General features: G+C 37.1%; 1 protein-coding gene across 1 annotated transcript; it reads left to right on the top strand.

Annotated features, from left to right (window-relative positions):
- Positions 1-1612: 1612 nt before the first annotated feature.
- Positions 1613-21437, top strand: LOC139819151 (uncharacterized). Its single transcript, XM_071788352.1, has 6 exons — positions 1613-10007; positions 18724-19113; positions 19780-19947; positions 20484-20596; positions 20664-20838; positions 21362-21437. Exon 1 carries the CDS (start codon positions 7839-7841, stop codon positions 8736-8738), a length of 900 nt encoding a protein of 299 aa, XP_071644453.1. The 5' UTR covers positions 1613-7838; the 3' UTR covers positions 8739-10007; positions 18724-19113; positions 19780-19947; positions 20484-20596; positions 20664-20838; positions 21362-21437.
- The last annotated feature ends 457 nt before the right edge of the window (positions 21438-21894 follow it).

Raw genomic sequence — 21894 nt, 5'->3', positions numbered from 1 at the left:
AGACGAACGGTACATATAAAGTGCAATAATTTGGAACAGGTCTGTCTAATCGCCAGGAGCGAAGGAGTCATCCTATTCTTACCGCTTCGGACTTTCCTCATCATCACGTTCCGTAGCAGCCGATGAAGTTGATGTAGCTTGATGTCGCGCGGCGTCGTATCGTAAACGTTTTTATTTAAGTATAGAGGAAGTTGGGGTAATTTGAAATACGTGAGCAAGTTGAATCATCACGATATCTAGATTATTAAAGGTGCGATTTCATTAACGCTAGAAACCAGCGGCAGCGTCAAGAAAATGTAGTGGGGGAAGAAGTTCAGACCGTATCAACTTTTTAGCGTACCGCAAAATTCAACAGAACTTTTTCCCCCACTACATTTTCTTGACGCTGCCGCTGGTTTCTAGCGTCAATGAAATCGCACCTTTACACGTAACGCCACGTATTCCATATACACCGTTTATAAGTCTCAGTTCTTTTGCTATTATTGTTACTTTCGCTATAATAAAAGTGATCAATACGGTCAACAGTCGTCTAGTTATTCCTCTTCGCTGTGATACTACTGAGATCCAGGAAAGATAATCTCAACATTACTAAAGTTCAAGAAAGATAAAATTCTCTTAATCATAATTCTATTTAAAAAGTTGTATTTTAAATATAATAAAAATCTAACAATCGAGAAAGAGAGAAAAAGAGGGAGAGAATAATAAAGCGCTTTATTACAATTAAATGTATTATTACTGCTTTAAATACGCGATTTCGATGACGCACGAATATAAAATCTATAAAAATCGTAATTACACGTGTTGCGTGACTACTCTCATGTAGGGCGGAAATAATTGGCGGAATACATCAACCCTTTTTCGCAATCTGCGGAACTATATATCTGTTTATGAAGCCACCACTGTCGAGTGTAATGATACCACGGAAATCTTTACGATCCTGTTTCACGTAACCGTTATGCCGTTGGGCATTCGATGATATAGGATGACCATAGAATGACAAATTTTGCACAGGATAACAGTATGACATAAACATGGACGTTTGGATCATGTTTATTAGAAAAGCAATTAATCGAAAATCCTTTTGAAATTTTTAATGATTATGTGAAAGAAATTTATGTTAAAACCAGTAATCCTAAAATGTCGTTAGATTAATAAATCTAACTTAAAGAAAAGTAAAAATAAAAAAAAAATAATTAAAAATTATTCTTTCTCTCTTTAAATTTAAGTCATATTAAAAAATAATACGTGCAAAAATGCAGTTAATAACACTTACAAGGAAACGGAAGTGTACATACCTCATCGATTTTGATGGATTTTTTAGCATAAAAAAATATTAGACCTATATTTTTGCTGCTTATCTCAATGTTTAGGCGTTGAAATAATCCCTCGAAAATAACAGACTTTTTTTATTTTTAGCGAATATCGAAAAATGAATTATACTATTGTAAAAAGTATATAATACCATAAAACTATTTTATAAAACATTTTTTTACTTTATATTTTTGAAGATATTCGCTAAAAATAAAAAAATCTGTTGAAATAAACAGCTAACAAAATATGGGTTCTATATTTTTTTATGCTCTATGACATGGCCTATAAAAATCGGTGAGGGATAGTTCTGACTGTTCCCTTGTTAGTAACGTTTACTCCGCTATTTGATTTTATATTTTCACATTTGCATTTTCAACTTATTTTTTGAATCTTAGAAGATATTGTACTCGTTAAGATCTCGTTTGGACTTTCTATTGACAGAGTAACGCCATGCAAGATGAATCGCTCGCAGGATTATATAATCGTGATACATGATAGAGAGATACAAGAATCCAGAATCCAGGCAACACGTTCGCAAATAAAACGGCGCAACATTCAGCATTCATAATTCAATGCTGCAAGGCGAAATCAGATGTAATCGCTTCGACGCACCGAAACGAAAAACTCACACCTCGAGCTATTCGAGCAGAGCTGACGGATGGCGTTTGTGGCGTTTATGTAATACGGCGCGAGTAATAAAATTGGCGATGGCTTGTTTCCCATGGTACTTGCGAGCTGGCAAATCTGCCAAGCCCAAAGTCATCTTATTACAAACACGCCACTCTACCGCGCGTTCTGACGTATTTGCGAAGCGTTAGTTCAGCTGTTGCGATCATGACAATTACAATATATGACAGAGGTATCGCTCCAGTATAATGCTCGACAAATTGCATGCCACTGAGAGAGGAGAATCGATAATCGCGAGTTTTCTTGTCGCAAATTACCTTGCTTAGCCTTTGTCCAAGCGTACGTCTGTGGTTATCTACCTAATATAACAATGTACTCGAAAATGAACTTAGGCTTTTTTAGAGAGCAACTATTTATTTCACCATCAGAACGTTTTAAAAATTTTTTCAATTACATATAATTATATATTTCACATAATAATAGTATTCTCATCACAGTTACCTAACGTTTCTCACACCACTTCCAAGGACACGTGCCGAAGACGCGTGATTTATGTCCTCGCATTCAGAGGAGTCTCAGGGAAAAAAAATCTCGGACAAGAGAGCCCTTCCGACTTCCCCGAGGCCGGGAGCGCGAATGAAATTGGCGACAATTTCGCCCATCAGCGTGGTATTCAGACCGGCCTTCTTGGTCTCTTCGTGAATTATAGGACCTTCCTCCCCGTGTTAGTTTACGTTGGCAGTGATATATCACTCTTTAATAGTGCGTCTGTCTCGCAACGATTTCGGTAACCGTTGCGTTCCTGGCAGCAGTTGCGCGAATGACGCCTCTTTTTTATATGAAATCGTTCGTTTGAATTTGTGATGAGGAAGATAAGTCGGACTAACAATAAAAAGCCTAGAATCGAATGTCATGTGAGACAAATTATTCGAAAAGAAAATTTGCAATCTCTTTGTTTTCAATAAAGTATTTTTTATAGCTTACGCACATACGCTGCAATAATTTTAATCTAAACCTACAATAATTTAGACTTACTTTTCAATAATTCAATAGTTCAATGATAATTACTTTAAACTGAAATAATAATAATAAAAAATTTCAAATATTTCACAAACGGACTCGCGGATTATATCATAAGAAGGAAGTTAAGATATTACTGTATCTTATCCTGAAATACATCGCACCTATATTAGTAAACGCTTTAACGCTGGTTACATATTATAAGTAGCGGAAAGCTAAGAGTGTTTTACGGTACGCTGTAAATAACGATATATATCTGAAGTGTCGATTCCAAGGAAGTCTTAATCGGCATGGAATAAATTCTCCTCTGTGCACATTCTTCTACCTTTCCCGTCTATTGAAAACAAAATTAATAAAATTCTTGTTTAGTTATTTATTACCATTTGAAAACTGATGCATTGCGCATTTCTCGATCTCGGAATGCAGTCTCAATCATTCAGCGTATTTTATCACATGTTACAGTTTCATTGGATAGTCTTGCTCTTTTTCCTATAACAGAATACCCTTCTAACGTTCTCTATTTATAAGCTAACCTTCGTTATTCCACGAATAATCTGTTTTCTTAATTAATCGAATGTCATTATAAATATCACAGTAAAAAAATCAATTATTCTAACAATACTTGTTCTAATAAACTGATTCTTTTTGATGATTAATACGTAAAAACACATACATATGTGTAAAAAAAAATTCTTGATTTCATAAAAATTTATTTTTATTATATTTATATTGTTTGTATTAATTTGTTTAATATCTCGAGATATTTTTCTTTTTTAAAAAATGAAAAAGCTTACGTAATCAAGAAAAAATATATAAAAATATATTCTTTATCTTGTCGGGATAATTGGCATCTTACTGGTATTATAAGCTGGGTATTTTTCTATTAAATTTAATTAATTAGCTTTTGTATATATTAAAGCGCCTATCTTCTAAATAACATAATGTAAAATTCAAAATTTATATAAAACCACGCTGTTTCTAAATCCCACAGACTTAAAAAAAAATTTCAAATTTTAGTCATCTCTTATTTATATACAAGAAAACGTTGCAGTCGTGCACCCGAAATTACCTCTCACCCTCCGGGAAAGACGTAGTTCTACGTCAAAAAATGTTAATACATATTTCGCGGACAGAAAAATTAAATAATTTTTAACACCAGTTTTAAGAAAATCAATAGGGTAGACCGGGGCACGTTGTCACACGGGGCACGTTGTCACATCGGCTTTATTTAAAAAACTAATAACCAGAGAGCAGTACCCGTCATTCCCAAAACGTGTTAGTGTATGCCCATCTTTGGTTTACAGTGTTGAGATTGCTCCAGCCGTGTTGACGTAAAATCAACTTGAAAGTTTTTTGCGACTGTAAGTAAAATTTTATTGTCTAATATTCAACGTACTGGACATGAAGCTTATGTTTTTTCAGAATAGACTTTTATATTATCTTAAAGTATGTACTTTTACCTACCGCGTGCAATATCTAACCTTATGAATATCTCAAACGTGTCGGCCATGAGGCTGTTTGAAGTAAAAAAATGCCCTCGGGGCACGAATTTGATGGGAATTTATTGCGAATCTTCGGATGACGATAACGAGTAAAAAGATTTTATGTTTAATCACCGACATGATTATAAAAAAAAAAATGTGTATCAATAAGTTGCGCATTCGAGTGGAATTCTTGTATTTAGATTAAAACGAAAACTTCGTGCTTTTTGTACTTTTTTGAAATAAAATAAATGTTTCTGTGAAGGATTTTACTTTTTTACATTGCAGCGCACTATAATATATTGATATTTACGTTGAATACAGTTTGGATAACATTTTGCATGCAATTACATTTGATGACCGGGGCACGTTGTCACAAGCGACCTCCCATATGGGATTTTATGACCGGCCCAGTACTAAGCCATTACTGTTTCCCAGAGTTGGTAGACTGGCACAGTACTGGTAACCGTACCGAAACAATACTGGTGCAACCATGGATGATAACTCCGGTCCAATACTGGCAGACAGTACTGGCCCAGCCGTTGTCTACTTGTACTGCCCCAGTATAGGATTTACTATCGGCTCAGTACTGCGCCAGTACTGGTTGCCAGATTTCAGACTGGTTGATAATTAATTAAGAAACGAGTTTTGTTATAAAATACATGCGTTATATATATATGTATGTTTTGTTTATTTAATTATTATCAGTCTTCAAAAATGAGGTTACATTAACGTTGACATCAATCCAAAAGTGTGTCACATTTTATTATAAAAGTGTGGACTCCACGATACAACTGATATAAGTTGTGCAGTTCCGTCATTTATACGTCGTTCTTAAAACGGTGCGGAATATTGGCGACACGCTGCCAACTTGTGCAGAGGACATGCCGTTAGAGGAGGTCATCCAAATCTTAATGCATCTCGAAGAGGCGAACAAGGCGTTTCTCAAGGAGCATGCATATCTTGAAGCCTCACAGCCGTCGGCGCTCATTCAACAGCAAAGCGCACGTTGACAGCTCAGCATGTGGCAGCTCAACCGGCCCGCACGGCAGCATCTAATTTACCCGTGCGATTGTTGCAACGGCACTCACTTCATTGTGATGTGTACGTAATTTAGGAATCTTTCAACAGGCAATCGACAAAAATTAGTCATACCACGGAGGCTTTGGTTCAAATGCCTCGGCAGCCACAACGGCCGCTCATGTAAAGGCTCACGGGGGTGCAAGAAGTGCACCAACCGACACGATGCTGCATGAGGCTCATCAGTCGAACTCATCAGCGAAGCCGATCACCAGCTCAGCTGCGTCAGCTCAATAGGAAGATGGTGCAATCGTCGCTCACTTATCTTTGGCCCGCTCATTACACTCAACATTACTAGCTACGGCCCTGGCTCAGATCAGCTCATCTGTTCATACTCAATGCGTATGGCCTCTCATTGATTCAGGTTCAGAACTTACCTTTGTTTCAGAATCTCTCGTTCGCCAGCTCAACATCACTCGTCATCATTCCGTCATTCTCATCACTGGAATTGGTGGCGGACAGGCAACGCAAACTCGAGGAGTTGCATTGCTTAAGCTCCGCTCACTTCACTCAAGATCAGACGTCATTATTCAAGCTCACGTTCTGCAAGCGTCAGCGAACATCCTGCCATCATTCAACGCGGCACCCCAGGAATGGCCACATCTCACCAAGTTAACCTTGGCTGATCTAGATTTTCTGACACCACGGCCAGTGGATATCATCATTGGAGCTGACTCATATGGACAGATCATTGAGCCCAACATCATCAAACGAGATACATTGATGCCAATTGCACAGCTCTCAATTTTTGGATAGCTCGTTCTCGGACCTGTTAATTCATCATCATCGGCAATTGCCACCGTACATCATGCCTCCGTTCAAGAGGGAGAAGATGCTCTTGACGACTTGCTGGCGAAATCTGGACACAAGAAGAAGTGCCTGCAAGCAACAATCTTGATCTTACTCCTGACGAGCAAAGATGTGAAGAACATTTCAAGAGTACTGTTTGAAATCATCACTTGATACTCTTGGCGGTTCGTATCTCACTGCGCATCGATATTTGAAAGGTTTACAAGGAAGACTCTCACGAGATGACAACTATCGACGTCTGTATCATCAGTTTATGATACTCTATCGAGAGCTCAATCACATGAAGAAGGCTTCACCCGTTTCCAGTCAGCTCACACAAGATTTGCCCCATTAAGGAGTGCTCAAACCAGACAGTGCAACCACCAAATTACGTGTGGTATTTAATAGCTCGAGTGCATCTACATCCAGCCGCTCACTTAATGATCTCATGCACACAGGAGCAAAACTGCATTTCGACATCACCGATGTCTTGCTCTGGATTCGACAAGTTCGGCACTTAGTTGCCACTGACATCACCAAAGGGTATAGGCAGATCAACGTGCATGAAGATGACTGAAAGTTACAACGGACTCACTGGATAGATGAACAACTCAATGAAGTGCCATATCATCTAACAACGGTCGATATGTTGATGACAATTCTGGAGGCGACGACACCGTTCAGCAGGTAGTCAATACTGCTCAACGGACTTGTGCATGGCGGGCGGCCTCCCATTAGCAAGGTGGCACGCGACTCATCAAGACGTACTCACTGCGGTTCAAGCAGAGAAAGACCAGGGCTCACAAATTACATTTGACGATTGCGTAACCAAAAGACTCAGATTACGATGGCTTCCTCAAGAAGATTCATTCACATTCTCAACAAGGATCTCGTCGCACACCGATCATCTCACCAAACGCCTCGCTTGGTCTGAAGTGGCTCAGATACTCGATCCATTGGGCTTTGTATCACCAGTGGTGATCAAGGCGAAGATGCTCTTGCAGGAGTTTTGGCTACATGAAGCTCCAATGGGATGAACCACTGCCATCCCAGCTCTCATCACGGTGGCTCATTATCAAAAAAGAACTCACAAGCTTGATCAAGCTCTCAATACCTCGGTGGTACAACTAAGGTAGCACCTCTCAAATCACATGGAGTACCTCGTCAGTGGAATCTCACGGCTTTTCTGATACTTCTCAACTGGCAATGGCTGCAGTCGTATTTATCACCGTCCACGGCTCTAATGGCGCCACGATTTCATTGGTGTGCTCCAAAACAAAGGTAGCACCGCTCAAACGGCTCACCATCCCGAGACTTGAACTCACCGCAGCATTGCTGCTCTCAAGACTCATGCCATACGTTCAAGCCACCTCGAAGTTGAACGTTACAGCAACTCACCTGTGGACGGACTCTGTTGTGACACTCACGTGGATCAAATCTCATGCATCGCGCTGGAAGGATTTCGTGAGAAATCGAGTTTCTTAAATTCAAGAGCTCACTGCGAACGCACATTGGAAATACGTACTAGGTATGTCCAACCCAGCTGACTGCGCATCACGAGAATTAACTACTGCTCAACTTCAAAGCCACTCATTATGGTGGACGGGACCACCGTGGATTCTCACACCTGAAGCATGGCCATCTCAACCCGCGCTTCCGGACGAATTGAACGGTCATGAGGCTCGTCCTGGCATTGCTCTATATGCAGCTGCATCTCAGCCGAACTATCATTGGGATCTCATATTCAAGTACTCAACCTTCAATAAATTATTGAAAATAACAGCTCTCTGTTTCAGGTTTATCGCTCTCTTGAGAGGGTTCTGGGACGGGTCGTTGGACTCGCACTCTGCTTTGGAGAAGGCCAGATTTTTCTGGATCAAGGCTACTCAAGCGGCATACTTCACGTACGAGATCAAGATACTCACGGCCAACTCGAGATCACCAACTGCTCACGCATTCAGTCGATTGACTGCGTACATAGACGCCCAAGGACTCATCCGAGTTGGCGGCCGTCTCAATCAACCAACATTGGATCAAGACAACAAACATCAGGCGATTTTACCTCGCCACTCACGCTTCTCAACCTTAATCATCGCTCACGCTCATTTGCGCACCCTGACTGGAGGAACACCGCTGACATTGGCTCATGTCAGGCAAAATTACTGGATCATCGGTGGACGGGCTCCGGTGAAGTCTTGTATTTTTTGGTGTGTCGTGTGTGCTCGGCAGAGGGGGATCCGTGCTCATCAACTGATGGGCCAACTACTCTCTCGGGTTACGCCGTCACGTCCGTTTGCTCATCAAGAAGTCGACTATGCCAAACCGCTCACTATCAAGACATGGAAGGGACGAGGTGCAAAAACATACAAGGGATGGATCTGTGTTCGTCTGCTTCTCCACCTCCGCAATTCACCTCGAAGTAGTCAGTGACTACTCATCAGAAGGATTCATAGCAGCCTTCCGAAGATTCTCAGCTAGAAGGAGAATTGCTCAGACCATGTATTCGGACTGCGGGACAACATTCATTGGAGCAGACGCCGCGCTCAAGAAAATGTTCATCCAGGGCTCTCAAGAACATCACGGATTGCTAAAGTTTTACAACTTAATGACACAGGATGGGAGTTCAACCCACCAGGCGCTCTACACGTGGGGGGCAAGTGGGAGGCGATAGTAAAGTCTGAAGTTTCATCTGAGACGGACTATCGGGGAGACTCTACTCACGACGGAAGAACTCACAACGTTGCTTACGCAAATTGAGGCCATTCTCAACTCGCGGCTTTTAGAACCGTTGAGTGACGACCCTGAAGACGTCTCAGCGCTCACACCAGGTCATTCCAATCACTACCATACCCGAGCCATCTCTGATGACCTAGGAACCTCACGACTATCTCGGTGGCAGCTCATTCAGCAGCATGTTCAACATTTTTGGGCACAATGGTCGGCTCATTATCTGCAACGCCAGCAGGCGATATCCAAGTGGCATCATCCTAACAACAACATCAAGATGGGTTCCATCGTGCTGCTCACCGACGAACGCTCTCCACCGTGCAAGTGGCCACTCGCCAGAGTAACGGACCTGCACCCCGGCAAGGATGGACTTACCAGGGTGGTTACCCTCAAGACGGCCACCACGACACTCACTCGGCCAAGTGCCAAGCTTGCCATATTACCCATTTCAACCGGATGAAGGATCAAGAGTAAGGAATCATCAACAAGGTTGCTGATGGCGGGCGGAATGTTCGAGATTCCGTTAACGTTGCGCCGTCCGATCAGATGGCAGCATCGATCGGGTATCGACTCCCGATCACCGCGGCAGCTTGCGCACGCACGGGCGCGCTCATCGCCAACCTCGCCAACGTCTTCCTCGCGATATTCAGAGTCGTACAAATGGCCGCGCAGTGATCAGACGCACGACGTGTGCTCTGTGCATTTTCGATTGTGACTACACATTGAAGTGCCCACCACAGTGATTACAACAGCTGCCGAGATACTGCATTAACATGTAAAGCGACCGCTCATCCAGCTCTACTCGGGTACATCAACACGACGACTCAGGCTCACATGTGCGCGAGTGCCGACCGCCACGTGTCTCACCGGCTCACGGGCGATTTATCGAAGAGGACGGCAATTAATATAATTGCCTCTCATGTACACGGACTCTATATACATCTCACTTTGTTCACCGCTCATCACTCTCAGGTCAGATTGTATCAATTTTGACGCATTAAAGATGCATTAAAGACGGCTCAGACTGTGGTCTGAGTTACACAAAAATAAAGTGAATATTTAGTTAATACCTTCCACGCGCGTCCTTCTCATCCCGCTTCCATCGCCGGGATTAATCAGCGATTTCGCGAACAATTACATTTATTTACTATTAATTATATTATTTTATATTTATATATATATTTAGATATACATTTATTTAATAAATATAAATATTATTGAAAGTAAATTTTTTTTACACCCACGAACTATATATACGTTTTGCAAGATTAAATAAAACTCAATTAATTAATTAATATTTATAATTACAATTTTTGTAATCTCTACAATCAAAATATTAATATCGTTAAATATCGATACTACATTCTTTAGTTCTTTCTATTTCATGTAATTCTTTCAGATTCGGTCAATTATTTCCCGAAAAATTGGAAAAATTTTTGAACCGGTTTCCAAAAAGATCGGTAACGAAAAATAATACATTTTATAGCACTCCCCAGAAAATTCTACCTCTAGTTCATATACAATTCTTTGAGATTCGGTCAATTAATTTCCGAAAGATTGGAAAAATTTCTAATACCGATTTCCTCAAAGATCGGTAACGAAAAATTATACACTTTATGGCATTCCCCTAAAAATTCTACACCTACTTCATATACAATTCTTTGAGATTCGGTCATTTAATTCCCGAAAAATTGGAAAAATTTCGGTACCGGCTTCCAAAAAGATCGGCAACGAAAAATTATACACTTTATAGCACTCCCCGGAAAATTCTACCCCCGTCTCATGTACAATACTTTGAGATTCTGTCAGTTATATCCCAAAAAATTAGAAAAATTAAAAAAACCGGTTTTTAGAAAATTGGTAACAAAAAATTATACACTTTATGGCACTCCCCGGGAAATTCTACCCCTATTTCATATATTTTTAATAAAATTTCGGTCCACTAACGAATGAGTAGTTCGCGGTCAGACAGCATACATACATACATACACACAGACGACGGTACTTATATATATAGAGAAAAACTATACACTTTATGGCACTCCCCGGGAAATTCTACCCCTATTTCATGTACCCTTGATAAAAATTTGGTTCACTAACAAATGAGTAGTTCGCGGTCAGACAGACAGACAGACAGACAGACGTCTGGTACTTATATATATAGATATATAAATCTTATCTCCAATTATAATTTGAACTTATTAATTTTATTATTCAAACTTTAATATTCTTATTGTGCGACACACAATACGATGAGAGAAAATTGATATTATGAAAGGTAATGAAATTGAGTCTATCGCTACTTATTAACATTTCAGCGCACTGAGACTCTTCCGTCTTTTTCCATTTCGGGAAATCATTATTAAATTATTCCCCCCACAGCGTATTCCGTGAAGAGATGCATAATCCCGCCATATTCGCACGCGAGATTCCGTGGAGTGAGTTTCACTTCGTCCCGTGTAATTGATGATATAGGTATAGCAAGGTGAAGGAAAGCGTATGCGAGGTTTAAGATGTAGGAAGCACTTCGAGATATACCGCGCTTATATATCGTGCGAGTCTAGCTCAATTATTTACCGGTAGGTCAAATCACCGCGTGTCGCACGATAACAGTCTTCGTAATAATTTTCTTGCCGATAGCTAGACACACAGATTTTGTCGTGATATAGATTTACGAATTGGCACGCGAAGCAATCTCGTTCCGTCGACGGTTACGATGCTGTGATCTCCGGCAGATTCGTCATCGCTCCTGTCGTTACAGTTGTCGGCACGAGAATCGAGTTGTATGCGAATACCGTCTTGATCTCCTCTCGAAACTAAGGACAGTTATCTGCAATTCCGCCGATGAGTCTTCCATTATTCATGCTCTATGAATAATCGCACTAACGGATAACGCCCGACAAGCAGCGAGACGATGGCAAGCAGCACGAGATCGGAAGAATGATGGGATGGAATTTGCAACGGTGGTGCCTAGTGCAATGCTTGTCGTTCGGAATTCATAGAGCAAGTACCGGTGATAAATTTTAGAAATGTGAGAAATTGCCCGATGAAACTTTGCGTTCACATGGATGCTATCTCAGGTTTTAATTTAGGAAAATTTTTAATTTTACCGATATGCTCTAATTATTAATTGAATGCTGTTAATTAATGATTTAATAATTTTATTTAATAATATTGAATAAACCGTGCGAATCTGCTCAAATATTTGTATAGAAATCCTGAAATCATATCATTTCTTCTGTATAATACTTATATAATAATTTGATGAGTATTATTATCTCATCTAATTTATTCAGAAACTATTGAATTTGAATGATATATAAATATTATTTGTAATCTTGTTACCTTGAGAATCTTGAAAAATAGTAAAAAAAGATCTAAATTTGTCTAACATGTAAAAAAGGGGATAATGTTATTTCCGGGGCTCTTCAATTTGATAGGTGTGTTTGATAGATCTTTCACTGAGAAAAAGAATGCCGCAAATCACAATGCGCTACGATGCATAGTTTTCGAGATATCGATTTTTAAATGTAATAATAGCAATATTTTGTTGTATTACATGGGTTTTTGTAATTTACCACGCGTAGAAAGTTCACGCATGTACTTTGCAAGGCACACTATGTGTCTAGTTTAACAGTAGTGGAGCCCCCCGCAGAGGAGCGGAACCTACTGCTTCCACGCATACACTTTCCACGCGAAATGAAGTGCCACATGGGTTCGTGGCGTGCTTTACGAGCTCCTGTGTCCCCCCCCCCCACCTTAGAAAAAAATCTACATGTACAATGTAGATTTATAAATAGTGTAAATATTGACAAATAAAACCAAAAACCCCAAAAAATTTTTAAACTAAAAAATGTCCAAAAATTAAATGTCCACGTCTTATATGTCTGTCTTAATCTTAGTTCTGTCCTGTATTTGTCTTTTTCTTGTCCTATGTGTTGGAATGCACGGTGAACGCCTCCACGCGGCACATTCCGGGTAACGCTAAGTTCCACCAAACAACTGTTCGACATTGTTATTATTACATTTAAAAATCGATATCTCGAAAACTATGCATCGTAGCGCATTGTGATTTGCGGCATTCTTTTTCTCAGTGCCTATCAAACATACCTATCAAATTGAGGGGCCCCCAGAAATAACATTATTTCCCAAATTACTTTGTTAAATATCAAGTAATTCAAAAACTTTTTTTTATTATAATGCAATCACTGCAATCTTACCTATCCCGCGATAAACTTTAATGTACACCGCGATAGTTTCGCTTTAATGCGTTCTATCTGTATTCTGTCGTCACGGGGTGCTCACCTTACTACATAATTCGATCGATGACTACACAAAGACGTAAATGATAGCTCAGATATATAGGTATGTACAGTTATGTATGTCATTGAGTAGGTACATATGTAGGACATAATTTTTCCCTTGTTCACCGAAACAAGGGAGGAATTGTTGGACACGTTTCTCGAACAAAAAAATTTTTATCTTTGATAAAAATATACGATTTTGCAGTATGCGATTTAAATCTTTTATATTTGTCGAGTCCTTGATTGCGAATTTTCAGGAGATAATAACGCGATGTTGTTATTTCGATGTGGTTACTCCATTCCAACCAACCGTGCAGAAATTGCGTCAGGTTGATACGACAAGGAACGCAAGCGGTAAAGATATCAAACGGAAGGGAGGTATCAAGATATCATTATGTGCAAGGGAATATCAAGATATCATTACGCGCGCTCCCGACTGCTCCGTTTTAAGAACCCATTCATTGTCTCCCGCTTTTTTGCGCAGCAGGATCGCACTGTGGCATGTCGCTTCCGTTTCTCACGAAATATCGCAATGGCTCCGCATCCACTTCGGAACGAACATTACAACTTTAGTAACGTAGTTCGCAAACTTGAAAAGTAAATTTAAACTGATTAATGGCGTGCCGACTGCGAACTTTATATCCTACGGTTAAATGTCGTTTTGTATTCCGCACAATTCTGATTGTGTTGAAGTTACGAATATAGAAGTTTATTTAAAAATTCAAAGTTTTGCATTCTAAAAAACTGTAAAAAGACGAAATATTGCGATTCGATTTTTCTACAAAAGAAAAAAAATACATGAGTTAATTTAATCATAAAATATGGCTTGAAAAAGTTTTGGAAACGCAATATCTTCTTGTACATTTATATTTTCTATTTTTCACGAGTTCTATAAAATATATAGCATGTAGGAGTTTCGGTCATGTTTTATTCAAAATATATATTAAGTGGCAATTAGCAAGAAGCATGTTACATTTGATTCGAATGTAAAACGCGACAGCATTTTCCAATCCAATTTTCTTTTATTGTTAATTTGCGTGGATTATGGTTATAAATCGTTTCGTAGATAAATATAGTATCCATAGAAACATCAATGAATGAGGGATAAGTAAATTATCACGTGTAAATTATTAACGTACGAGTGTCGTGGTTTGCCACTGCCTGCGAAATCGATGGCGATGGTGAATAAATTGCTATTGACAATGTATCGGTAGCTTATGTAGATTGTCGGTGAATAGTGGATGGCAGTTCTGTTCATTAATAAATAATCCTACGTAAATCTTAGCAAAAGTAGCGGTTATTTTTAGCTAAGTATATAACAATCGGGCGTAAGTATATAATGCATATAAATGTCAGAATTTATTGCCTCTTTTTTCAATCTTTGGACATCTGGGATAAAATTCTATGATTTATTTATAAAATGTTGGCTAAACCAATTTTTATTAGGGGAGACCGCTAGTTGTACACTTTTTTTAAAGATTTTTTTTTACACGTAACTAATAAATGGAATACAAGCCGCAAAAGAATTTTTCAATAGCCGCATGCTTATACAACACAAAAATTATTTTTTTAACTGAATAGTATATAATTAATTTTGTTGCACTAATAACAATTATAAGGTGACGATATTTGTAACAACCAGCCCCATATACGGGGTAAGTTGTTACAGTCCTGGATTAAGTTATGAAAGATCCAGTTTTCAAAGTATAATATATTTAATAAAAAGAAATAACAACATGTAACGATATGTGTTATATTCATTTACATTGTTGAGTGTAAAATTATAATATAGATATAATTTAACTAATGTTCTGTATTGACTGGTTCTGATACCTACGTAATAAGAGATGTTAATGGTGAAATCTCACATAAGATTAAAATATCTGCCGCTGGTTATACCGAGGTTATGTGTTACATCGACGGAGTTGGTCGAAATTATAAGTAGAAAAACAGTAATAACCTACCCGTCACAACCAGCTCCGACCTGTCATATTTAGATATTTTGATTATTGTTTAAACAAAAAAATGTTTTAAGACATTAACATAACTGGAAGTTGCTACGTTTAAAGTAAAGATTTTAAAGACACAGTTAGAATTATGATATGACGACCAGATTTATAAATATAATATTTAATACATCACTAATTTATTTTACTTTTAGCTATACAAAACTAAAAATATTTTCTGTTTGTAAAAATACGCTACTTAGCCTAAAATAACTAATTGAAACATTATCGCAATGTTTTTGCGGAAATACTATATTTTTTATGCAATATTATCTTTTGTCACTTTTATAATAAGTACCGTGTACCAACTTGCCCCGTGTACCAACTAGCCCCGGTCTCCCCTACATCTGTTTCCACAGATGTTGTATATTAAAAGACGATTTTATAATAACTTACGATCTATGAAAATGCTGCTAATAAGCGAAGAATTTTTTGTAGCACTAAAATTAGAATAACTTGCATTATCGTTCGATAAACATCATTTGATTCAGAAATTTCTTATTCTGCGTAGAATTATCGTTGTAAAGGTAACGTGACGGTAAGTATATACGAATAAAATATCACATGTTCGAGGAATTAAATTTTCAATAATGCCGAGAACTTAGTGCATACTTGGTACGTAGAATGGTATTCAAAGGTATATAGGTAATTCACCGATTTGACGAGAGGTCATTTTCTATAGAGGGAATTGTACGCTATCGCGATCGATTTATTTGACGAACTCGCCGCGACATCGCCGTATTACGAGTCCTCGCGGGACGTGAGGATCCCCGATCACGTCCCGATGAATACGTAACTGTCGCCGTAAATATCCGACTATGGAATATAGCTCCGGTTACGAGAAACGCTTTTCTCTTTGGTCTCGCGTTCAATTTCCAGAGATCCGTTTTGCGCGAGGCGTCGCGATGCGACGCATCGCGCGTCCGTTTCTTCAATTACCCCACGGGAAGAATAAACAGCGATCATCGTAAACTCTCGACGGTGCGAATCGCAGAATGCCGGCTAAGGGCTTGTGAGGTGAGAGAGAAAGAGAGGAGATACGCGCGTGTAGCCAGCACCCACGGGTGCCGCGTTCGCGAGTGTTTTACGGCGCGTTTAGACTTGACGTTTATTTTATGACCTTCTCACCCCGCGCGTCCCCTCTTTCACCTTCTCGTCCCGCGTACGAGGCAGTTTGTCTCGATATGCAAAGGGTTGATGCGCGCCGAACGCAACAACCATTTTAATAGGCAAAACAGAGTGAAATAAATGCCCGCGCGCGGCGTGTCCCTTAACGACGACGATAAATGTAGCTTGCTATTGACCATGTCGTACTTGACATCAACGTGTTATTACAGGTCGAAGGCCACCGCCGTCGAGTGAATGAATTATATTAATTGATAATAACATATGCTCTTCGAACGACTCCTTCTCTATGATGATTACGTCGCTGTATCTTTTTTAGTAGTAGTAATTTTCTAGTATTTATTGTGTCTGGCAATTGTTATTATAATTATGTCTTTATAAATGTTTAAATGTCTCGAACTTAAGGAGATAATAAAATTGCGTAAAAATATTATTTTTGGATTAAGAAAAAAATTTTACTTAAGTACTAACTGCAATTATAAAATTTCTTTTGCTTTAATAATTACATTATTTTCATGTTTAAAAATTAGAAGGGGGATTATTTCTGTACTCCTAAAGTTTTTGTAAATATAAAAATAATGTGATTGTTACATTGTACTTTATTTTAATTAAATTTTTGCTAAAGCATGGCGAAAATAAAATTATTTCTATATAACAACAATTCATCTCTATATAAATAGTTATATAATATAACAAGCGGGCATTTAAATACAATATAAAATAAAATTGGAATTTGTTTCTTTAATCTGTTCAGCCTTGCATCACAATAAAACTAACTGATTTATCCTGGGTGACAAAAAAGTTATTCTCATAACGAGCAAAGAAGCTTAAAAAAACTCGGTCTACCGGCACAAATGTCGTGCTCCACGTGACGAATAATCCTGATGCCTAACAGTACTCGTTACATGCCATCGTTGCAGGTCCTCGGATTTATTGCGAGATCGATCGTCCGTTGCGTTTTTGCTCGTTAAAAGTCTCGTCCCGCTGCGATTTCGGCGCAACTATATTTGCATAAGTTTTGGCTCTCGCTGCGGTTGCTCTCGAAGATTTAACAGGGCGTTAAGAAGTGAAATATTGACCAGTCGGACTCGCCGAGCGGTTGAATCGTCACACAAGTCCCCTCTTTGACATTCAAAGAATACGTAACAAATCGATTTTTGTAACAAGGTTCTTGTAGTAATCAATATCTTCTAGATCATAATTCGTCTTTTATTAGCTCTTAAGTATCTTCCGTATCTTATAATCGTTATTCGAAGTAATATCAGCGTGCGGTCGTAACTGCGTATGATCATATATAACGCATTTATTTATAAATTGATATTAGTCATCCGTCAAGATTAAGCTAAAAAATGGCTTTTAAATAAATGGAATTTTGAAAAAATGTCATTTGAATTTTAGCTTACATTGTGTAAAGTTTTAGAATAAGATCTTAGAAAATAATTTAAAATTTTAAAGAAATCGGTTTTCAGAAAATAGATAACGAAAAACTATACACCCTATAGCACTCCCCGGAAAATTCTACCCCTATTTTATGTGGTTTTAATACAAATTCGGTCCAATAGTTTTTAAGTTAAAAACGTTCAAACATACATCACCCGAGAAATGTATGTTTGAACGTTTTTAACTTAAAAACTATTGGACTGAATTTTTGCCACAAGTATATGAAATAGGGGTAGAATTTTCAGGAGAGTGCTATAGAGTGTGTAGTTTTGACGTAGAACTCGTCTTTCCCGGAGGGGGGGAGTTAAATATTAATCAATTAATCAATATCGAAAGTCGCTTTCGGAAAATAATTGACCAAATCTTCCTGTGATGTTATTTTTTGACCCGGTATTTATTCTTTTTGAGTAGAGAATAAATAAGTTGTTAAATTCACATATTAAGGATGTATGTGTCATATCTCAAAGCATTACCAAAAATCTAAAATTTTCACAGATTGTTCTATTATTAAGTCTAAGTATCTGTGTAAAATTTCAGCACAATTCTCTTACTGGTTTAAAAGTTATTTAATTTTTTTATTTGCATTAATTTTTATCATATCTCGGGATTGGCTGCACCAATCTTATTCGGAAAACGACGGTGCCACGAAATGTGTATGTACCGTCGGTCACGCAGAATGCAAGAGAAAATCCGGCGTTAAATTGAGCGAACATTCACAAATCCCGATACCCACAAGTAATTCCTTACAATCTTCTTATGATCCTGATTATCTCATAATTTGTATTTTTGTACGTGTATTTTATGCTTTGATAGAAGGAACGTGAAAAAGAGCAGGAAAAGGAAAGAGCACTAGCGGCGAAGCAGACAGAAATAAAGAACAAACAGAAGAGACAGATTCAAGCTTTGTCTTTTAATCTGGACGAAGACGAAGATGAAGCTGAGATGTCTTCTGACGAAGACAATGCCGAAAAATCCCCGCAGTCAGAAAATGTGCAATCTGATGGCCCTGCGATTAAGAAGATTTAGAAAAATCCAGATGTAGATACATGTTTTTTGCCAGTAGGGAAAGGGACGAGGAAGAAAATAAACTTAGGGAAGAATTGAGACAAGAATAGACTAAAAAGCTGAAAAAAGAAGAAATTGAGATCACATTCAGTTATTGGGATGGATCTGACCATCGTCGGAGTGTTATAATGAAGAAAGGTGAATGTCTCACAAGGGAACCTCGCGAAGTGGAAAATTCTGATTTTAATGAAACTTTACACACATGTAGGGGGAGTAAAAAGATGAATTTAGAATTTTGTAGCGGCCCAAAAACGGTTTTAAGGGGTGAAACCACTCCTCATATGTAGAGCGGTTTTTTGCTTTTCTCGATATATTTCGAAAAGTATTCGAGATATAAAAAAATGTTTCAAATAAAAGTTTTATGGTAAAAACATCTCTATTTAACCACATTAATAAAATTTTGAAAAAAAAATTTTTGTTTAAAAAATTATTTTTAAAAAATATTATATTAATGTTGTTAAATAGAGGAGATTTTACCATAAAACTTTTATTTGAAACATTTTTTTATATCTCGAATACTTTTCGAAATATATCGAGAAAAGCAAAAAACCGCTCTACATATGAGGAGTGGTTTCACCCCTTAAAACCGTTTTTGGGCCGCTACAAAAAATATCTAAATTCATCTTTTTACTCCCCCTACATGTGTGGAAAGTTTCATTAAAATCAGAATTTTCCACTTCGCGAGGTTCCCTTGTCAGTGGTTTAGAGAACGTTTAAGTTATTAAAGTACTCCAGTGTCACTTTTGGAGTAACATTGGCATGATATATAATGTTCTGCTGCATAAATTAAATTTTCACATACAGGTAATTCTATCTATTAGGTTCTTCAGAGATGTTTAGAAGTTCTGAGGCGTGAATTCAGCGAGCTTAAAACAGTAATGGCAGATCAGTTAATGTATGTCAAGAAGAATCTTATATTACCGCACCATTATACGTTTTACTGCAACTGTAACTGATTTTATCGTAACTAAGGTAAATATACTAAATGATAAAACTTATGAAGCAATATCACAATGTTGGCATGTTATTTTAAGGACGTTCTCCGGTTCTTATACTAGAGAAAATCGATTTTCTTAGGATTTTCTTGAAACTGTGAATATACGTTAATTTAGGTGTGCTTTATGCGTGGTATAAATTTCAGTGTCTCTTCCGGGATAAAAAATAAAGATACTGAGCCTCAAAGTTTCAAAAAAAAATTTAAAATTTAATTTTTTTTAGTTTTGGCATTTTTTCCTTATAGAACTCGACAAGAGGAGCAACTTTGGTCCTTTTGGCCAACCTCGTATCTTTTACCGTTTGGCCTGGAAATCTTTTTCATTAGTAAAAGTTGAAACTTTGAGGCTCAGTATCTTTATTTTTTATCCCGGAAGAGGTACTGAAATTTATACCACGCATAAAGCACACCTAAATTAACGTATATTCACAGTTTCAAGAAAATCTTAAGAAAATCGATTTTCTTTAGTATAAGGACCGGAGAACGTATGTAATGTATGTAATATTGCGATTAGGCACGAGGAAAGAGCAGGCCTCTGTTCACATTTGACGTTCACGATGATATTCGTATTATGCACGATGCTTCTGTCGAAACCGAGGAATCACATGTTGGAAAAGTTTTACTTAGGTATTTATTATTAAAAGAATACTTTGTATAATTCTCTTTTATGTTATTTTTTTATTTTTTTCATTAGATCATGGTACGAGAGGAACAAACACATTTTTCCAGCGAGTAGATGGAAACCTTTTGATCCAACGAAAAGTTACGACAAGTATACAGTGTCGGATAAAAATAGGAAGAAAGCTAAAATCTGATCTTAGATTCAACGAATTGTCCAATTTTGTTTAAAGGATTCAGATTCAAGGACTGTAAATATTATAACCGGATAAATAACTTTGTTTCATCGTACAATTGATTCATTATAAAACAGCTGATTATTATATATATATATATATATATATATATATATTATTTTATAATAATATACATATATATATATATATATATATATATTATTTGTAGCTACATTGTATTTTTAAGGACTGTGATTTTAATTCATTCAGTTATGTGATAATATTTAATTCATTTACTCGATTATGTAGCTCTACTAAATAGTTAAGTTTTCGCAAATATTTGGAGGGAAAATAAAAATACATGAATAGTTTAATGACTTGAATATAATAATTACAATATGAAAATACAAAACCATACTTTAATTCATTCCGATAACAATCAGAAACAGTATTAAAATATTAATCCATGATCAGATCCTCTAACAGAAATCTATTTACAAATATTAAATGTATCATTTCTTGTCATTTCTTGAAGATAACTGTACAAAAATAAATATATACAATTATATCGATTATAATCACGTATTAATATTCATAGGTTTGATACAAGTTGGATCCATGTATGTAATATTTTCGGGAAAATGGTCCATTATAATAAACTTTTTCTTAGTCGATCTGTTCAAGCAGTCAAGGAATCCGAACCAATAAATAACTAGTCCAGACCCGAATCTGTTCCAGTAGTTTCCAGTTTCACGCATCGTTTTATATTCTTCATGTGTTTTTAATACATAAATTATTACTTATTTGAAAATTAATAATTAGTGGATAAGGAATAATCACATTGTCAGGTAAATTTTTTATTTTAAAAATAATAATTGGTTTAATATAAATAATTTAATTATTGCAGATAAACATGATTTAAAAAACATGTTAATGTTATATACATATATGTATATATACGATATATATGTGTATTTATATCCACTTAACATAGAGAATTGCAAGAATAACATTAAATATAATAAATACGTATTTAATCAATACATATTTAATAAATTTCAAGAATAGGAGACAATAGTTCTATATTATAACTATTATTACATTTAATGTTATAGCGATTCTCTATATAAT

This window comes from Temnothorax longispinosus, chromosome 9 (assembly GCF_030848805.1).
Source record: "Temnothorax longispinosus isolate EJ_2023e chromosome 9, Tlon_JGU_v1, whole genome shotgun sequence".
Taxonomy (NCBI): domain Eukaryota; kingdom Metazoa; phylum Arthropoda; class Insecta; order Hymenoptera; family Formicidae; genus Temnothorax; species Temnothorax longispinosus.
Note: the sequence above shows the minus strand (reverse complement) of the source record. Positions and strands in the feature narration are given on the sequence as shown.

Bases quoted from the DNA above. Each gene is read 5' to 3' on its own strand.
- LOC139819151 (XM_071788352.1), top strand. From the start codon at position 7,839: ATGTCCAACCCAGCTGACTGCGCATCACGAGAATTAACTACTGCTCAA.